The sequence below is a fragment of the Euprymna scolopes genome, chromosome 16, assembly GCF_053919585.1.
Source record: "Euprymna scolopes isolate OS-2025 chromosome 16, ASM5391958v1, whole genome shotgun sequence".
NCBI lineage: Eukaryota > Metazoa > Mollusca > Cephalopoda > Sepiida > Sepiolidae > Euprymna > Euprymna scolopes.
In genome coordinates, this window is record NC_136497.1 from 25,925,601 (window position 1) to 25,944,692 (window position 19,092).

The 19,092-nt window shown below is 34.1% G+C and overlaps 1 protein-coding gene across 2 annotated transcripts in view; it reads left to right on the top strand.

Moving 5' to 3' along the window:
- LOC145295888 (transforming growth factor-beta-induced protein ig-h3-like) overlaps positions 1-19,092 on the top strand; it is a 130,526-nt gene that overhangs the window by 83,657 nt on the left and 27,777 nt on the right. For both annotated transcript variants that reach the window (XM_080141642.1, XM_080141641.1), the window contains 3 exons: positions 405-555; positions 5,820-5,960; positions 8,827-9,039. In XM_080141642.1, the coding sequence (XP_079997768.1) occupies positions 405-555; positions 5,820-5,960; positions 8,827-9,039 (505 nt within the window). The remainder of the gene's footprint in view (positions 1-404; positions 556-5,819; positions 5,961-8,826; positions 9,040-19,092) is intronic.

Consider the following 19,092-nt stretch of genomic DNA (forward strand, 5'->3'; position numbering starts at 1 on the left):
GCCTTTCCTTCCTTGACCGTGTACAAAAGCTGCCACATTCTCATAAAAGAGATATTACTAGCCTTTCTCTGTTCTGTCGACATTTTAATGGCAAGTTCTCGACTGAGCTTCGATCTATAAACCCTCTGTAAAATTCACAACAAAACTCCTCTAGCTACAACCGCTGTAAATAATTTTCCCTTCTCTCTGTACCATCCTTCTTTCTCTCTTTCTATCTATCTCTCTACCTAAAGCTAAATGGAACTTCCATCAGAAAAGTTTCTGTTTTAGAACTACTCGCCTGTAGAACACAATACAGCGAGACTGCTTCCCGGCTGAATATAACATGTTTTCAAATCTGGTTTACCCTTAACTTCTGTTCTGGCGGAATATAAGAAAATAAAAATTTATTTTTATTTTTTCAGATGATGACTGCCAATTGCGTCAAAGTGACGTCACCCAATTTGCAAGCAACAAACGGTGTCGTCCACGTTGTGGAAAAGATACTAAATCCGGTGTCAGATTCTCTTCTGGATCACATCACCAGACATCCCGAACTATCTTTCCTCAAGGGAGGTAAGTGACATTACTTTACCTCACTATTCTCTTACTTCAACGTAGTGGTTCTCAACTTCTGTAAAATCGTTAAAATAAGTTGCATGTTTGAAGGACTCTTTGCATAAAAAAAAATCATATATTAGGTTGGTGCAAAAATAATGTCGTTTTTTGAGGTTCAATTATATATATATAAAACGACATTATTTTTACACCAACTTAATACCATATCTTTTTCATTGTATTTTCATCGTAAATACCATAGTATTGTGTTAGCGGTTTCGCACGAGAACACTAAACTACTTCTGTCTATATAATCTAATAGGCGCTTTAGTTTTGCGAGAAGAAATATTTGTCTCTTAAATTTTTCTTGTTCTTGGATGTTTTAAATTTATATCTTGATTTTTCTTGTTATGTACTGAATATTTGTTAATGAAACCTATATAAAATCTGTTACTTATTTCGTTCTTTTTAGAGAATTTAAACATTTTGCATTTGAAGAAAGTTATTTAAAAGAAATCGTTTAGAAAATGTAATAGACTTTTATATTGATAGGGTGGCATAGTGTTAGTAAGAGGAGAAATACAATTGAAGATAGAGAGAGAGAGAGAGAAAGAGTAAGAGACACATCAATAGAGAGTGAAATAACCTATATTATATTAAAACTCTGCATCTGCTTGTAATAATGTTTGGTTGTCGCATTATGTGGGGACATATTTTAATGCCTAATAAAACAGATAGGTGTTTAGAAACTTGGTTTGGGTAGTGCTCTAGAGGCCCCTTATTTTATTTAGTGCTTTTAGTAGTGCTCTAACGGCAATATATATAATAAATATAAATGGAGTGTTATATTTTTCACAGTTCACTTACAAATTCTTCTTCTTGAGGGAAGATGGGGGTAAAACCTGCTTTTATTAGAACCCTGGATATCTTTAATTTTAATTAGTGCTTTCAGTAACGCTAGGGGGCCTTCTGGATTTAATTTTTTTGGTTTTTTATTCATTAAAATTTGCTTGAAAATGGAAATAAACAGGTGAAAGCAGTATTACATACATAGTGTCTCAACACATGCATTTCCAAATATTTATGTAAACCTTTAGAATTTCTAAAATGTATTTCGAATTTTCAAAATATTTTGATATAAATTTGGAAATTTCAAAAGGTTTTCATAACTATTCAAAACTTTCTAAAGCTTTTCATAAATATTTGAAAATTCTCATTTTTTTTTTAAATATTTACTAACGTATACGTATATAAAAATACTGACTTAACGGGCCCATAGAAATATAAATTAATCAAAAACTGCCATGAGACATTAGAAGAAAGTTATTTCAAATTAAACTGTTCAACAAATTTCATGTTAAAAAAGTACATGCCACATAATGTAGTTTAATTAATTACCTTTGATAGTTAAGTATGAATTAAATTAAAAAAATACCTTGATTGCTTCAAATAAAATTCATATGGGAAGTCATATCAACGGTTGACAAAATGAAATACATCAATTTACAACGTTACAGGTTTTTAGCCTTACACATGAAGATGCAGAGAAACACGTCTGCTTATTTACATGATTACACGCGAAGAGAATGTACACACGTGGAACACTCGCTTATATTCGAACAATCTAAGGGAGATAACTTCGAGTTCCTTAAAATCATAAATAACACGTCAACATAAACCCAGACAGAGGAAGCAACTGAGTTACATCATTGAAAAATAAGCAGAAATATAGAGCCGTGAAGAGGGAGACAACTACAACTTTCACATCATTAAAAACATGATTGCAGTTAAAATCTATCTCACGTTGATAATTCTAACACTACCCCTCAATGTGATTAAAGTTTTAAGTTTGTTTTCCGATACTCAATAGTTCTTTGAGCTCCGCATGTTGTCTGCTTACAGATATTTTGATTTTATTTTTCCATGCATTATCTAGCTCAATAAAACTTTGAAACGTTTCTTAGTTTTTATGAACTTATAAATTGAACAAAAATTTGGCACAAAAGTATCAGAATGTGCATAGCGATTAGTCATTTTTGTGCCATTTTTTAGCTGCTGTTTTTCTTTCAGATCTGCAGCCATTTTGAAATTGATTTCACAACTTTTTACTCCAGAAAGGCAACTGCACGGAATTTTGGTTTTCTGAACCTGCAAAACTGTTTTATTGCTTCTCAAGCACTAAGATATATTAGAGATAAATACAGGGAATGTATTAGACTTGATTTAATTCAGATTTTCATATATATATATATATATATATATATATATATATATATATATATATATATATATATATATATATATATATATATATAATGAAAATATGTCATCGTGATTTGAATCCAAATCCTATCAAATGTGATCAAAATTTTCACCCCAATTTTTCAAACTGCTGCAATTTTTTTCTGAGAGAATCGGCTATCAGAGTACTTAACTTCAACTTCACTTCCGGTACAAGTGGATTATCAGTTTTCACAACGAGGTCACGGGTACGTTCAACTTTATTAGAGTCGTTGACAAGATTAGAGGGAAATGCTAATGCTATGATCCTGCCCTTTAAATAACAGTGTGTTGGTCTTCTGTGTCTTTTCTCCAGCTTTCGTTCGCTTTAGTTCTCCATTATTTTTTGGATTATGGGGTGTCCCCTCTTTGGCCCCGGTCAGTGCTACCACTGCCAATTTGACTGGCAGGTCGACGAGTTAGTTCTTGACGTTTGCTTAATGTATTCTTCCTCGAAATTTTGTGGAAGATTTTTCGCATCCCATTCCCTCCTTCATTTGTCTGAGGGAAATTTCTGCCGATCAATTTGTTCTTTGTGTTCTCTTTTGGCTTTCCATTCCATATTCCCTCCTTTATTTTATACTGGCAACGTTCTCGACCAGTTATATTTCCATTTTGTACTGAGGTAATAATTCAATAAAAAAACTTTTTTTTTTACTGAAATATTCACTTTAGTTTTCACAGTTTAGTTTTTAGATTTTTTAAAAATCATTTTCACAAACTCCATTATGCATAATTCCGAGACGTTGAATGTTTCGGTTTCCACCAGATTTTGGAAATGAGGAACGATGATTTTTTCCATCCAAACATGGTCCACAGAAGTTGATATCCTCTTTTAAGTTACTGCGTAAGCAAGTAATTGCTGCATGGACTGCTTCCTTTATTTTATTGTAGTTCAAATAGTACATGTTCCCAATTTTCGAATCTGTAGCTACTATTTTCAGTTTGTCCAAACTTTTATAACCTGTTTCAGAAAATACGCAGGTCTTCCCAGATTTAGTAGCTCTCGACACACTTAATAAATTATAACATAATTTGGCAATGTATCGAGTCTTATACAAATTGTATCTTTGGTACATTTATATTTAATTCTATTGTTCATACTCCTAATGCTTCAATTGAGAATTTGTCACAAAGTGCTGTTTTTTTCTGCCACATTAAATTTTCGGAAATTAATGTTTTTTTATATCATAACACATGTGACACGTAGCATAAGAGTCCACAATCAGATCTGTAATTTCATTCTTAGACAACGCATTATGTAAGAAAAGTTCGATAACGTTTGAATTATCTTGTATTTTCTTACTGAAAAAAACTTTCGTTTTTTGGATAATTCCAATTGAAATTCTCTTTAGTATTTTCATCAAGCAGTCGACAATCACGTTTGATGTATCCGGTTTTCCACAATGATAACACTTGAGTCCTTTTCTGATGACGTGTTGTTTTGATGTCATGGCTTTCAATTCGGCATTATCTTTCCTTTCTTCAATTTTGGATTCTTCACGTAAATGTCTCAATCATGGTTTTGATATATTCATTAATACATAATTCTTTTAATTCGATGGAATATAATTTTCTCCTTAATGTTAAATTGTAAGGCAAGGTTTTCTTTTGAAATTAATCAGCCAGTTTTTCAAACGATCGTTTTTTTACTGAGAGGACAATTGTGCAAACACATTGTCTCTCCTTAGCATATAAGGTATGTGTGCTTCCACATCAAGGTTTTGCCGGGGAGCAGATTCCGTCCCATTCACAATTCTCCAGACACCCTCTTTCATCAAAGCTATGTCAACTTAAACTATTCTTGTCGCGTAGTTGATTCCACCAAGTAATTATACGAGAATACTTAGCTTTGCATCCATAATTATTATTTGTTATAAACGATAAAAACTTTTTTATCATCCTAATGAACCGCCCCCTTAAGTAAACATTTCAGCAAATCTCCTCACTAACGTAATGTACTTGCAATAACCCTTATCCCTGAGTGGCTTCCGGGCCTTGATAAGTGGTGATCACTGTGTAAAAAAAAAAAAAAAAAAAAATTCCAGATGTTCAATGTTCAAATGTGTTTATTTTTTTATTTTATTTGTTTTTTGTTATCGCCGATTTGTCGATACTGGGCGCATGATTTTGTAAGTAAATTAATACCCTTTGTTAGTTAATTATGAATTAAACAAAAAAAAACATACCTTCTTTGTTTTAAATAAAATTCATATGGGAAGTCATATCAACGGTTGCCAAAGAAATGCATCAATTAACAACCTAAAATGTTTATAGCCTTATACACAGAGACGCAGAGACACGTCTGCTTATTTACATGATTACACATAAAGAGAAATACATAGTCAAATGGAGATAATTCCGATTTACTTAAAACCTTAAATAACACGACAGACAAGAGAAGCAACTCAAAGTTACTTAAACCTTTACATCACTGAAAAATAAGCAAAAATAGCTGTGAAAAGGAAGACAACTCCTACAATTTTCACGGCAATAATAACATGATTGCAGTTAAAATCTCACTGTCATAATTCCAACACATAAAACCTGTTCCGATGTAAGAAAATATTCTGATACTAAATCTAATCTTTTATTTATGTAGTATGTATTTTATGTACTATAAAATCATAATTTATTATTATTAGTTATGGATGAGAAACAGAATATTTGTTCTCTTAAACCTCTTCTGTTAAGTGTCATCTTTCCTTTTTATATTCCTGCAATAGTTTGGTAACATGTGAGGGTACCATTTTCCTTTTAAATTTATCCACCATCACTGAAATATCCTGATGCAATGTGCATCGCTAAGATTCTCCGCAAAATTCTCGAAAGTGACAATTTTGCAAAATAACTGTAACTAATTCAAAAAGGGCCAGAAATGAATTTTCCATGCAATTGTGCATATAAAAATGGTCACAGATATCCTGTTATTTTGAGTGTTGCACATTGCTATTTCTTATTTATTTTGGTAAACATGTAAATATTTGTACTTTTCATTTCAGTGATTGGCAAAGTTGGGTTTGTTCAGATGTTAGACGAAGATGGTCAAATGACAGTTTTTGCACCAACGAACGCTGCTTTTGAAAAACTGGACAAGAAGATTTTGGCCAAATTAACCAAAGAACAAGATGAATGTTCGCAGAGTAAGTATCGACAAGGAGATTGCCTTAAAAATTCTATATTATATTTCTCCTAGTTTCCAGTTTTCTCGGAAACTACTGGCCCGATCTAGCTGACATTTTTCATGGGTCTTCGTTATGATAAGATGCAGCGAACTCAATATGATGGTATCCATTCAATGCACAATTAGAGATTAATAGGAATTAGTATGTAATGCAAAAATGAACTGAAACGTAACCATATTCGAATATTAATTTAGCATAAACCATTAATTTTAATTCGACTGGTTACAACGTTTGCCCATTTTAAAAAAGAACTAAAAAATCCAGTATTTCACGAAGTTACGCTGCATATTTTCCCATCAGCTTTACTCTTATGACGTGACCGTTTTAAGGAGCGATACTTATCCCCATTGGGGAGGTTAAAATCCCCTAAAACCCTGAGTAAGGCCGGGTAGATATGCGGAGATTGTCCGTTAAACGTTGATCTAATCAATGGTGAGCAGTATCGCTCTTTAAGACGGTCACGTCCTACTCTTTCTGTAATGAAAATAGACTTGTGCTTACATTTCATTCCAAGATTATCATTGGAAGTTATGGGTTAAGCTATAACTAAGGTTAAATTTAAGTAAACTAAGATACACCTTCAAAATGAATTGAGACTACAACCAACGGGTTGTTGTAACCCTGCGGGCCGGTAATAATGAAAAAAAAAAACATCATTCACCGGTCAGAATGCTTTAGGCAGTAACCAATTAACTTACTCCACCAGAAAGACTGAAGGATAGATGTTCTATGATTAGCAAGAATGCATCGGAGAGCTTAATAAAGGGCCACCAAAATGAACCGGATTTTGCTGGACTGATTGTCGAGGTCGGAATCCAGCGGTTGAATGGCAGATGAACGACATGAAGCACCTTATACACTTTTTTTCGCAGGAAAATATGGCACAAGATCAGAAGGTGGAGAGAACCAGCTCCCCTAAAGTAAGAGCACTCTGACTCATTAAAAATAGCCTGGACTTAGAAAACCAGCAATAAACTTACTTTGCATGAAATATGAGAGGTAAGGTCTGGGAGCGTGGATTTCCAAGGACAACCCAGAACTAATGCCTCGACGCATAAAAGGATACCGAAATTGGGCAGATCCTGCTGAACTGATTGTTGAGTCGGAACTCCGACTGACATGCAACCGTGAGCTTAACATGAAGCGAAATAATTGGCACAGGGGCTCCATTGACAGGTTAAATATAACTGTACTCATTGGCTTTCTGTAAGTTTAAATATAATAGTACTTATTGGCTCTATGTAAGTCTTAAAATGTGAAGATTAATTAACTCCATCACAGAGCTGAAGTTTAAACAAACAAAATAATGGCGTCTTATACACAGATACATTTGTTGGTCGTCCAATAAACTAGTCTGACCATAACGAGTTACAAGTTCTCTCTCGTCATTTCCTCTGGATTAAAAGAAGTATCGAGCTATATGGGTGCAGGTTAATTAGGATTTTCAAAGAAAACAAAAAGGAAAAAAAATGATATTAAAACTAGCGGGAGGGATTAGATTAGGATCAACAAATGCTCCAAATTTTTATTATCATCAAAATCGATGAAATTGCACATTTTTCAATCAAATTACAATGTGTTAGGCAAGGAAGCTTAACACGCTTCTCTGCTGTGACTTGGTCCACGATACATTGTAGTCTATTTTGCACTGTAGAGAATCTACTGCTAGTTTTATAAAATTATTTTATATAATGGGTTAAATTAAAGTTTAAAATTCGAAAGTCAAGTATCATAGTTAAATTGTACTCTAAAAAGAAAGATTCATTTTGAAGGCGTCTTTGTCTTATCAAAGAACCCACTGTTGATTTTATACGTTGGGCCCTTCTGCCTGTACGGTTTTAAAACTTCTAAAATGCACTTGTATAAAGAGTGTTAACTTAAGTCAAAATCGGACTGTTCATTTTTTTAAATCGGATTTCTTTTACAATTAATGATTTTTTATACTTATCAGATGCATTCCAATGCAAAACCTAATAACACTGACAAATACATAAAGCACATTTGTGTGAAATTTTAGAAAATTGACCCAGCGATTTCGGAATCCATAATTAACTCTTAATCTCCCTCTCTCTCTCTCTCTCTCTCTCTCTCTCTCTCTCTCTCTCTCTCTCTTTCTCTCTCTCTCTCTCTCTCTTATACACACACTCATAGTGCCTTCTATTATATAAGTCTCAATCGTCTGGGTATATGCGTCTGTGTCTGTGTTTTTATGTGTGTGTGTTTGTTTGTCGCTAAATACTTTTGTCATCCGCATCGAACAGGCATGAACCTGGCATCGTAAGACAGAGCGATCTCTCGGACACATAATAGCAAAAAGTTAGAAAAAAACGTCAATTATTTAATGAAAAGATGTTTTGTTTGAAGGGGGGCAGGTAAAAATTTTGATTTCGACGCTGTTTGTTAATCGCGTATGGGCGAAAGTGTTTTTTATTGTTTAATTTAAAAACATTAACTTTGCAACATGATAACATATCTGTCGTTGTAGTCCGATCAATAACGTGTTCTCTTACGAACAAGTTTTGCAAGTTTGCGTCCACCATGCGGCATTTTTTTCTTTCAATCATGTTTTCTTTCTCCTATCTTTAAAAATTCTCAACTTTTTTACGCGCGCCCACTACGCGGCATTTGTTTTTGTTTTAATAACACGATAAGATGGCACACAAGTCCCGCTTTTTTTTTTATTAACCTTATTTTACAACCGGGCTACGTCGCCCCTCCTGCTAGTTTAGTAATAGATTCAAATAATGTTTCCGATAAATTATCGATTGCAACTGACAAAATTCATCCTAATTTTAACGGATTCTTTATTGCATTTGTTTTTCAGTGATTTTGAAGAACCACATTTTACCGAATATTATTTGTTCAGCCCCAATTCAAGGCCACGTTCGAACCCCTAACCTTCTTGGACAACATTTGAAGCTGCACCGAGATGAAGATGGAAAACTCTTTGTTAACAATGCCCAGATAGTTGTCCGTGATATCATGACAACCAATGGAGTGTTGTATCTTATTGACGATGTCCTTGTTCCCGACGGTGGTAAGTAATTTTGAAGTATTTCTGTTTTCTTTACATATTAGCACTGAAAGTGGCAACATCTATTTCGTATTGGGTACTATTACGAGGGTCGTTTTAAAAAGTAAGACCTCCTATTTTTTTAACTCCAAAACTAAAACGTTGAAGAGCTACGAAAACGGGAGTGAGACCATTAAAACGGGGGACCTTTTGTGCTCCAGCACTTATTTTTCTACATAGTTGCCACCATTCTCAAAGCGCTTTTGCCAGCGACGAACGATGGCTATACATGGGCGCTGGAACCTGCTTTATCATACGAGAGTTGTTCCAAAAATAACGCTTCCTAGGTTTTAAATTAAAAAGCTGAAGAGCTACGAAGACGAAAGTGGTACGATTACAACGAACTACTTTTTGTGCTGCAGAATTTATTCCTCTACATTGTCATTTCATTCTCAGTAAACTTGATGTCTCAATCGTAAAAGTCTGGAGTGCACTTTGTCAATCACATTTATGTAACCACTCTGAAATCGACGAACCCGTCTCCTTACTGTGTTGACATCAACTGCATTGGCTTCGTAAACGTTCAACAGGCGCCGGTGAATATTGATCGTTTTCAATTTTTTCTGCATGGAGGAATTCAATGACGCATCTCTGCTTCTGACTTACGTCCATAACAGGAGTTACTTTCTTAGAGTCTCACACTGTCAATATCTACAACAGGAAGATCAAACTTTTAGGCTATGAGTGCATAAGTTAAGCCATCATGACAATACAATTTGCGACCCCTTATGATTCATTCGGGCGGAATAAAATGGAAGGCATTAATTTTGGAACGTCTGTGGTACTATCAAATTAGTCTCATTCCGCAGGCAAGTATTTTTATCAGTTTATTTATATAATTAAAAAAAATCACTATTTATAGTGTTTATTTTCAGACTAATATCCCGGTCAATGTTTGTTTTTATATTTCCATATAAATTTAGTTAATGTGTCACACTGGGATAAAAGTAACATCGCGTGAAGAGCTCTTCATCAATCATCAGATGACGAGTAATCTTCTAGATGACAGAAAATAGCTACGTCTCTCAATGGCACGTTTTAAGTAGTTGACTCATTGGGGAGAGACATCTTTCAGCTCTGGTAGCAGTGGAAACCGATTTTTCTTTTCTTTTTCTCTTTCTTTGTGGCTGGAATAATGGAAATTATTTTTCTTTCTCCCACGGTGGGATAATTTACCACAAGGGCTAAAAAAGACGAAGAGCACTGTGCCCTGTAAAAATGCCTGAATAACTTAGGGGTGTATCAGGCAATCAACAATAAACTAGCACCTTCTCAAAGGGAGAAGGCAAAGCGTAAAATAGTAAACCTCTTAGAACTACATAGGGCCAGCAACAAACCACAATCATCAGGCCAAAAACGTCATTTAAAAATAGATTAGCCTGTTGGCTTCGGTGCTAGAGAAAAAATTCATGGCTGATTTGCAATTAAACAGAACGACAAAGAGCTCCATTTATTGGCTCTGGGAGTTATTTTAATTTCTTCAGCAACTTACAAGTATGTTTAGATGGACTGGTTTTGTGGCTTTCCTCAACATTTGCATGGGCGGAGGTTGGTTGGTTGTTTTTGTTTTAGGGCATATCAACCCTTTTCGGATTATTTAATGCCGAATCCAAAGATTTTGAAGAAAATTTTTTTTAATAGAATATATTTGTCGTTTTCACATCGGTTTCTATTCAACCCATAGTTGGGACCCTAACAGGTACTACCACTCCGGGTCAGAGTGGACCTGGGAGCAATGGTAATTAAAGGGTGGCTCCACACTCCCCAAAGCCCACAAGCTGGGGTCCTCACCACTGGATATAGTTTAAGGTCATATCCAGGACCCCCATTGAGGGACTTTTACCCTCTGCAAGGCGGAAGTCGGCGTATTCTAATGCCCCACCAACAGGGCCGCATGGGCGGAGGAGCCTTTAAACTAAACGTCAGTTCGCATTAACATCGAAGAAATAGAAACAATTTTCTTCTCTACTATGTCAACTTCGTGCTATGACACAACTTTTTTACAAACTATCACTACTTATCAAAACTCAAATGCCATTCGAGATTGATGGTTGAGTTTGACAGGTGACCGTTGAAACATCAAATCTGTTTGCATTGAACTAGAAAACAGCGTTGTTGTAGTCAGTCGGGAAGGAGCCCCATTTCATCCACAGACGGTCAGTTCTAGGAAAGAAACTTTGCTTATTGAAATCCGTTTACTTAATCAATCTAAATTTGCGTGGAATTTTCCGTTTAACTTTATTTTTACACATTAAGCTCTATATCGCTACATACCTGCACTTAGGAAACCGTCTATATTTATAAAGTTACGTTGAATCAATTTTAAAAGTTGAACCTAAATAGCAGTTAAGCTGACAAATTATTATTTGGATTATTCAGACTACTGCACTCATCTTGAGTGTTGTTTTCACGTTTCGATCGATGTAACATCCGGATTTCATTAGGTGTATCTGGTCGAACTCGGGAATCTGCACAGAATTTCAAACGATACTCTTACTTGAATCAACAGATGTAGAATGTATCTGTGACGTAACGGATAAAGTAGTAAGTACAATCCAGTTGTTAGGAGCACTCTTCTAAGGGGTGATGGGACTTCTACTCAATCTTGATTGACGAACCAAGAGTATGCTACTCCCGTGGATTAAATAAAAAGTTCCGTTCGAAATTCTGTGCGGATTTTCGAGTTCGACAAAACATTTTTACATTTGGTTTGTTTCTGAATTTTTTAATTGAAGATTGATGAGTTGGGTTACATGAAAAATTCATGTAACCCAACTCATCAATCTTCAATTAAAAAAACAATGGAAGATTGATGAGTTGGGTTACATGAAAAATTCATGTAACCCAACTCATCAATCTTCCATTAAAAAAACAATGGAAGATTGATGAGTTGGGTTACATGAAAAATTCATGTAACCCAACTCATCAATCTTCAATTAAAAAAACAATGGAAGATTGATGAGTTGGGTTACATGAAAAATTCATGTAACCCAACTCATCAATCTTCCATTAAAAAAACAATGGAAGATTGATGAGTTGGGTTACATGAAAAATTCATGTAACCCAACTCATCAATCTTCAATTAAAAAAACAATGGAAGATTGATGAGTTGGGTTACATGAAAAATTCATGTAACCCAACTCATCAATCTTCCATTAAAAAAACAATGGAAGATTGATGAGTTGGGTTACATGAAAAATTCATGTAACCCAACTCATCAATCTTCCATTAAAAAAACAATGGAAGATTGATGAGTTGGGTTACATGAAAAATTCATGTAACCCAACTCATCAATCTTCAATTAAAAAAACAATGGAAGATTGATGAGTTGGGTTACATGAAAAATTCATGTAACCCAACTCATCAATCTTCCATTAAAAAAACAATGGAAGATTGATGAGTTGGGTTACATGAAAAATTCATGTAACCCAACTCATCAATCTTCCATTAAAAAAACAATGGAAGATTGATGAGTTGGGTTACATGAAAAATTCATGTAACCCAACTCATCAATCTTCAATTAAAAAAACAATGGAAGATTGATGAGTTGGGTTACATGAAAAATTCATGTAACCCAACTCATCAATCTTCCATTAAAAAAACAATGGAAGATTGATGAGTTGGGTTACATGAAAAATTCATGTAACCCAACTCATCAATCTTCCATTAAAAAAACAATGGAAGATTGATGAGTTGGGTTACATGAAAAATTCATGTAACCCAACTCATCAATCTTCAATTAAAAAAACAATGGAAGATTGATGAGTTGGGTTACATGAAAAATTCATGTAACCCAACTCATCAATCTTCCATTAAAAAAACAATGGAAGATTGATGAGTTGGGGTACATGAAAAATTCATGTAACCCAACTCATCAATCTTCCATTAAAAAAACAATGGAAGATTGATGAGTTGGGTTACATGAAAAATTCATGTAACCCAACTCATCAATCTTCAATTAAAAAAACAATGGAAGATTGATGAGTTGGGTTACATGAAAAATTCATGTAACCCAACTCATCAATCTTCCATTAAAAAAACAATGGAAGATTGATGAGTTGGGTTACATGAAAAATTCATGTAACCCAACTCATCAATCTTCCATTAAAAAAACAATGGAAGATTGATGAGTTGGGTTACATGAAAAATTCATGTAACCCAACTCATCAATCTTCAATTAAAAAAACAATGGAAGATTGATGAGTTGGGTTACATGAAAAATTCATGTAACCCAACTCATCAATCTTCCATTAAAAAAACAATGGAAGATTGATGAGTTGGGGTACATGAAAAATTCATGTAACCCAACTCATCAATCTTCCATTAAAAAAACAATGGAAGATTGATGAGTTGGGTTACATGAAAAATTCATGTAACCCAACTCATCAATCTTCAATTAAAAAAACAATGGAAGATTGATGAGTTGGGTTACATGAAAAATTCATGTAACCCAACTCATCAATCTTCCATTAAAAAAACAATGGAAGATTGATGAGTTGGGTTACATGAAAAATTCATGTAACCCAACTCATCAATCTTCCATTAAAAAAACAATGGAAGATTGATGAGTTGGGTTACATGAAAAATTCATGTAACCCAACTCATCAATCTTCAATTAAAAAAACAATGGAAGATTGATGAGTTGGGTTACATGAAAAATTCATGTAACCCAACTCATCAATCTTCCATTAAAAAAACAATGGAAGATTGATGAGTTGGGTTACATGAAAAATTCATGTAACCCAACTCATCAATCTTCCATTAAAAAAACAATGGAAGATTGATGAGTTGGGTTACATGAAAAATTCATGTAACCCAACTCATCAATCTTCAATTAAAAAATTCAGAAACAAACCAAATGTTTACAATATAACTCCATACCTTTCTACGTTTTTTTTTTTAATTATTTAGTCCGATCTAGATAGTCTATATTAAGAAAGATTGTTTTTTTTAGCTAATCGCTGAAAAGATCAATATTGGTAATAATTCAACGCAAGGTTAGATTGATTAAGTAAACGGATTTCAATAAGCAAAGTTTCTTTCCTAGAACTGACTGTCTGTGGATAAAATGGGGCTCCTTCCCGACTGACTACAACAACGCTGATTTCTAGTTCAATGCAAGGATGGAATACTGTTGCCATATCTGGGCAGGAGCTGCTAAAAACAACCTATCCTGCCTTGACAGAGTACAAAATAGACTTCGTGGCTTAGTGGGGGATGCCCTTTTCTCTACCCTGCAACCTCTCTCCCACAGAAGAGACGTTGCGAGCCTATCCTTGTTTTATCGTTATTTCCATGGCAGGTGCTCGTCTGAACTCCAATCTCTGCCCCCTCGCCAATCTTTTACGAAAAACACCCGTCTAGCTGAATCCACTGTGAAAAATTTCCTCCACTCTATATCTGTGCCTAAATCAAAAAGTGGATTCCATGAACAAAGCTTCTTTCTTAGAACTGCACGCCTGTGGAACTCTGTTCCGTCTGCCTGCTTCCCACCGGACTACAACTTGGATGTGTTCAAGTCCAACGTTAACAAATTCCTAATGAACCGCCCCCTTAAGTAAACACTTCATCAAATCTCCACACTTACGTAATGTACTTGCAATAACCCTTATCCCTGAGTGGCTTCCGGGCCTTGATAAGTGGTGATCACTGTGTAAAAAAAAAAAAAACTCATATTTTTAATGAAGTGTTGTTTCCCTTACAACTTTCTCCATGGACTGTCATGTCAGCATTCTCCGATAAACTTAAGTCGAATATATTTATTTAAATTATTTATGTAAAGAAATAAAACAATATTTGCAGTAAATCCTTATTTACTTGCTTGTACACGAGCGCAATTTTTTTTTTTGTTTTCTTTGTCAAAACTTCGACGGTTAAGATTTTTTTTAAAGTTTAACAGTTTATCGATACCAATCAAAGCATGTTGCTACTGAAATGGACAGCAATAAATTACCCCCTTACCCCCTTTTCAAATGGAGAAAACAAAGCCTGGGAGTGTGGCGACCCTAGAACTGCACGGTACGAACAATATACCGCAGCCAACAGAAAAAGGCTATTTTAAACATGGCTGTGTGCTTTGGTGACGCGGTTGAATAACTATAAACATTTTATGCATTTCTATGATGACAAAATCAGAACTAATCTCTCAAGAGAAACGTTTTATCCTTGTTTTTATTTTTAAATAAAAGATTAGTTTCAAATTACAGATATGTAAATGAGTGCTAAGTATCATGATACTAATATATATATATATATATATATATATATATATATATATATAATTTAAAGGAGATTAGAACAATAGTCTAAAGAGCTAAGTGTATTTTAATTTAACAATAATTTAAATTTGATCATTCAATAAAATAAAAAGCTATAGCAAAAATCTAAATGACTACTTTAAACACAGTTCCTGATTTCAAAAAAAGAAAAACTAAAAGATTCATCTGCCTTACTTTTAATGCTACGTTTATTTATGGTGTCTTTTAAATTCAATAAAAATCCTCCTAAATTTGCTGATGAGGAGACCGTGCTTACCAAAAAAACTATATATAATTGTTCTACATAACTTCATGTATACCACAATAAAAAGCACGGATTTCCGAAACGATCGTACAGATAATTGATTTTGTTGTTGTTCCTTCTTATGAAACTGATTTTTAATTTAATTAAAATTTGATTTTTAATTTTTATAAATATTTTGGAAATTTTTAAATTATAAATTACATTACTTAATATATATATATATATATATATATATATATATATATATATATATATATATATATATTTAAATTGTATCTTTCTTTTCTTATCTGGAGTATAACTCGCACAAATAAAGATATGTACTCCCCTAATATTATTTACTTTTTCACATTTTTTTTTATTTTCTAATAGTGAGAATTATTTAATGCTTTTTACATCCCTTTTGTTATTCTTCCTGTAATCTATTTTTTTACTTGGGAGTCACCACTTGTCAAGGCCCGAAGGCCACTAGAGGATAAGGGTTAATGAATGTAAGGTGGTAGTGTAGTAATCGTTCATGGTGTAAATTGATTAAAATTTAATTGTTTATAGAGACGGCTCAACAAGAATTTGTTTACATTGGATTTGAAAGCTACAATGTTGTATTCAACCGGGAAGCAGGACAGTGGGACAATGCACCAAATATTGGTGTTAATGTTTGTTTGTTTTTGTTTTTGCTTTTTTCATTTCCGTTTGCAAAACTCAATCAGAAAAAGATTAAACATCTACTATCTTTTAACACTTGTCTACTGGGTTCGATTCTAACCTTTTCCAAATATCATTTTCAAACTTATCTAAATTTGCTTTCTTATTTACTGGAGTCTTTTTCATAACAATATCAGATATAAAGGCTTTTGTTTAAAACTGAAAAAACGAGATTTTTCCTTTCTTCTTTTTCCTTGCGACGCAGCGCACAACGTGTTGCGTCCGTTGAAACGTAACGACACCATTAAACAATAAAGGCAGCCTGTGATATTTTCCGTTTCAACTTTATTTTTACACATTAAAACTCGCTACATACCTGCTCTTAGGAAACCGTCTATATTTATAAAGTTACGTTGGCTCACTTTTCAAAGTTGAACCAAAATAGCAGTTAAGCTGACAATTTTTATGTATAACATCACAAAACACCATGAATAAATATTTGAAGATATAAAAAACTTGAAGTATAAAATTATTTACGAATATGGTCGGCTTCGGCATTAAATTGTACCGCCTGCCTGCTTCCCTCCGGACTACAACTTGGATGTGTTCAAGTCCAATGTTAACAAATTCCTAATGAACCGCCCCCTTAAGTAAACACTTCAGCAAATCTCCACACTAACGTAATGTACTTGCAATAACCCTTATCCTTGAGTGGCTTCCGGGCCTTGATAAGTGGTGATCACTGTGCAAAAAAAAAAAAAATTAAATTAAAGAAGAGTCCGTAATCTGATAGGTCCCACTTTATCAACTAAGATCCAGCTTCTGTCCTATCACCGGAATGTTTCATCACTATACTTGTTTTACTGGTATTTTAATGGAATGTGCTTTTATGAGCTCGTTGCACTTGTGCCCCTTCGACGTACATACACGCGACAAACTTATGAGACAGCAAAAGCACACCTCTTCACTGTTGTGGCTCCTGAATTTCAGAAAGCCTTCGACTCTAATAACTTCTTCCCTCGAACAGCTAAAGTTTGTAATTCTTTCCTGCTACCTGTTTCCCTGGCTGTACTGATATGCAGAAGTTTAAATGTAACGTAAACCAACATCTTGTTCATCTTTCCTAAGTATGGTCCCATGTGGCGATGTGCTTTGTTTGGAGTGAACGTGAGTAAAAAAAAAAAATAACTAAATAAAAAATAATCTGAAAAGCGTTGACATGTTGTAAAACGAAACTAAACAAAACATTATATTCATCACGCTTCATTTGTCAATCTATTATCTTAATAACTTTTATCATCGGGAACATTTCAGCCTTGTTTAGTAGTGACCCATTATTATATTATATGGAAAAATATTTTCCCTCTGTTATTTCGATGTCATGTTTGGTTAGGATCTCCTTAACACAATGAAGAGTTGTTTAAACACACGGAGTTAACACTTCAGCTGTTACAAATGAAAGAAAACGAAGATAAAATCGTATGAAAAATCGTTTCGTCACTGATAACAAATGTGTTAACAAATTGAATTTGTTATCTGTCACCATCAGCGTCAGTAGCAACATAAGGTGTTCTCAAATAACGTAGATTATGAGAGCATTATAAAAAAATACATTAATTTAAAATTAGCGTATACCTTTGTTGCTCTGCGATCATTTGCAAGCTGGTTGGTTTCTATATAAACACCAGCAAAATAGCTTCGATAAAACGGTTTTCGTGAGATCATCATCATTGGGGCGTATTACTCCATCTCGTGATCCATCGTCGGTCAATGTCCAAGGCATCCCTCAGGTTTACATCAGAGCATGCCTCGCTTAGGATGTAAGGATGTGCGCAATAATCTGCACGTCGGCCCGCAGGGACACCGATCGTCCTGTACATAGCCCCACTTGTGTAGGTTCTTCCGTGTTTTGGTAACCTTCCCTCGGACCTGGTTGAGTTTTACCCACTCTTTCCTTGTAAGTTTAGAGCCTGCTGGGAGGTTTTCGGTGCCTGAAAAGCTTCATTGTTGTTGTCCTTTTGACTGGTTCATTCCACCAACGATGACAGGACGCTTGTGTTGTTCGTCCGAGGTCTGTGACAGGGGCAAAGCTATTTGCAAGATGTTAGGATTGCGACTGTCGTGGTTCTGCTTGTAATGCTTTGCGTTCGCTATCGCTTTTCGACGAATTTGCGATGGAGCGACTCTGGAAATCGTGTAGAAAATGATGGCAGGTGAGATAATCAAAATTATGCAATGTGGAACCTGGTTAGTACCGGATTGGTGACTATTTGAGAATATCAAGCGATGGAAGTAAAATGACGGTGACACATACCAGCAAAAAAAACAACAACTACCGAAATTAGAGTCGATAAAATTAGTGATGGAACGATTCCAATATTACCAACTTTGATTCTTTTAAAATTTCTAAATATATAGTTATATATATATATATATATATATATAACTATATATATATATATATATATATATATATATATATATATATATATATATACTAGCAGAAGTTACCGTCGTTGACTGGGTTAAAAAACAGCCTACAGAAAATGGACTCTTATTGACGAAAGTATGATAGGTTATGAAAAGGAGGGGGTTGTAAAGAAATAGGTTTTGATACTCAAAAATTTTACCCTAAATATGATGAAAGTAAAGATTATTTTCGCGAAAATATATTTTTTTATATCAACTTTGTTTCCATTCGTAGCCAAGAGTGACCAACAAAATGATGTTTCTTTACAAATAGAAAATGTTATATATATATAATAATATAAATATACAAGAAATAAATGTTACCATAGTAAATAAAAGTTACTTTTACGGTAGAACAGTTCATTGGTTTGTATTTTTAAG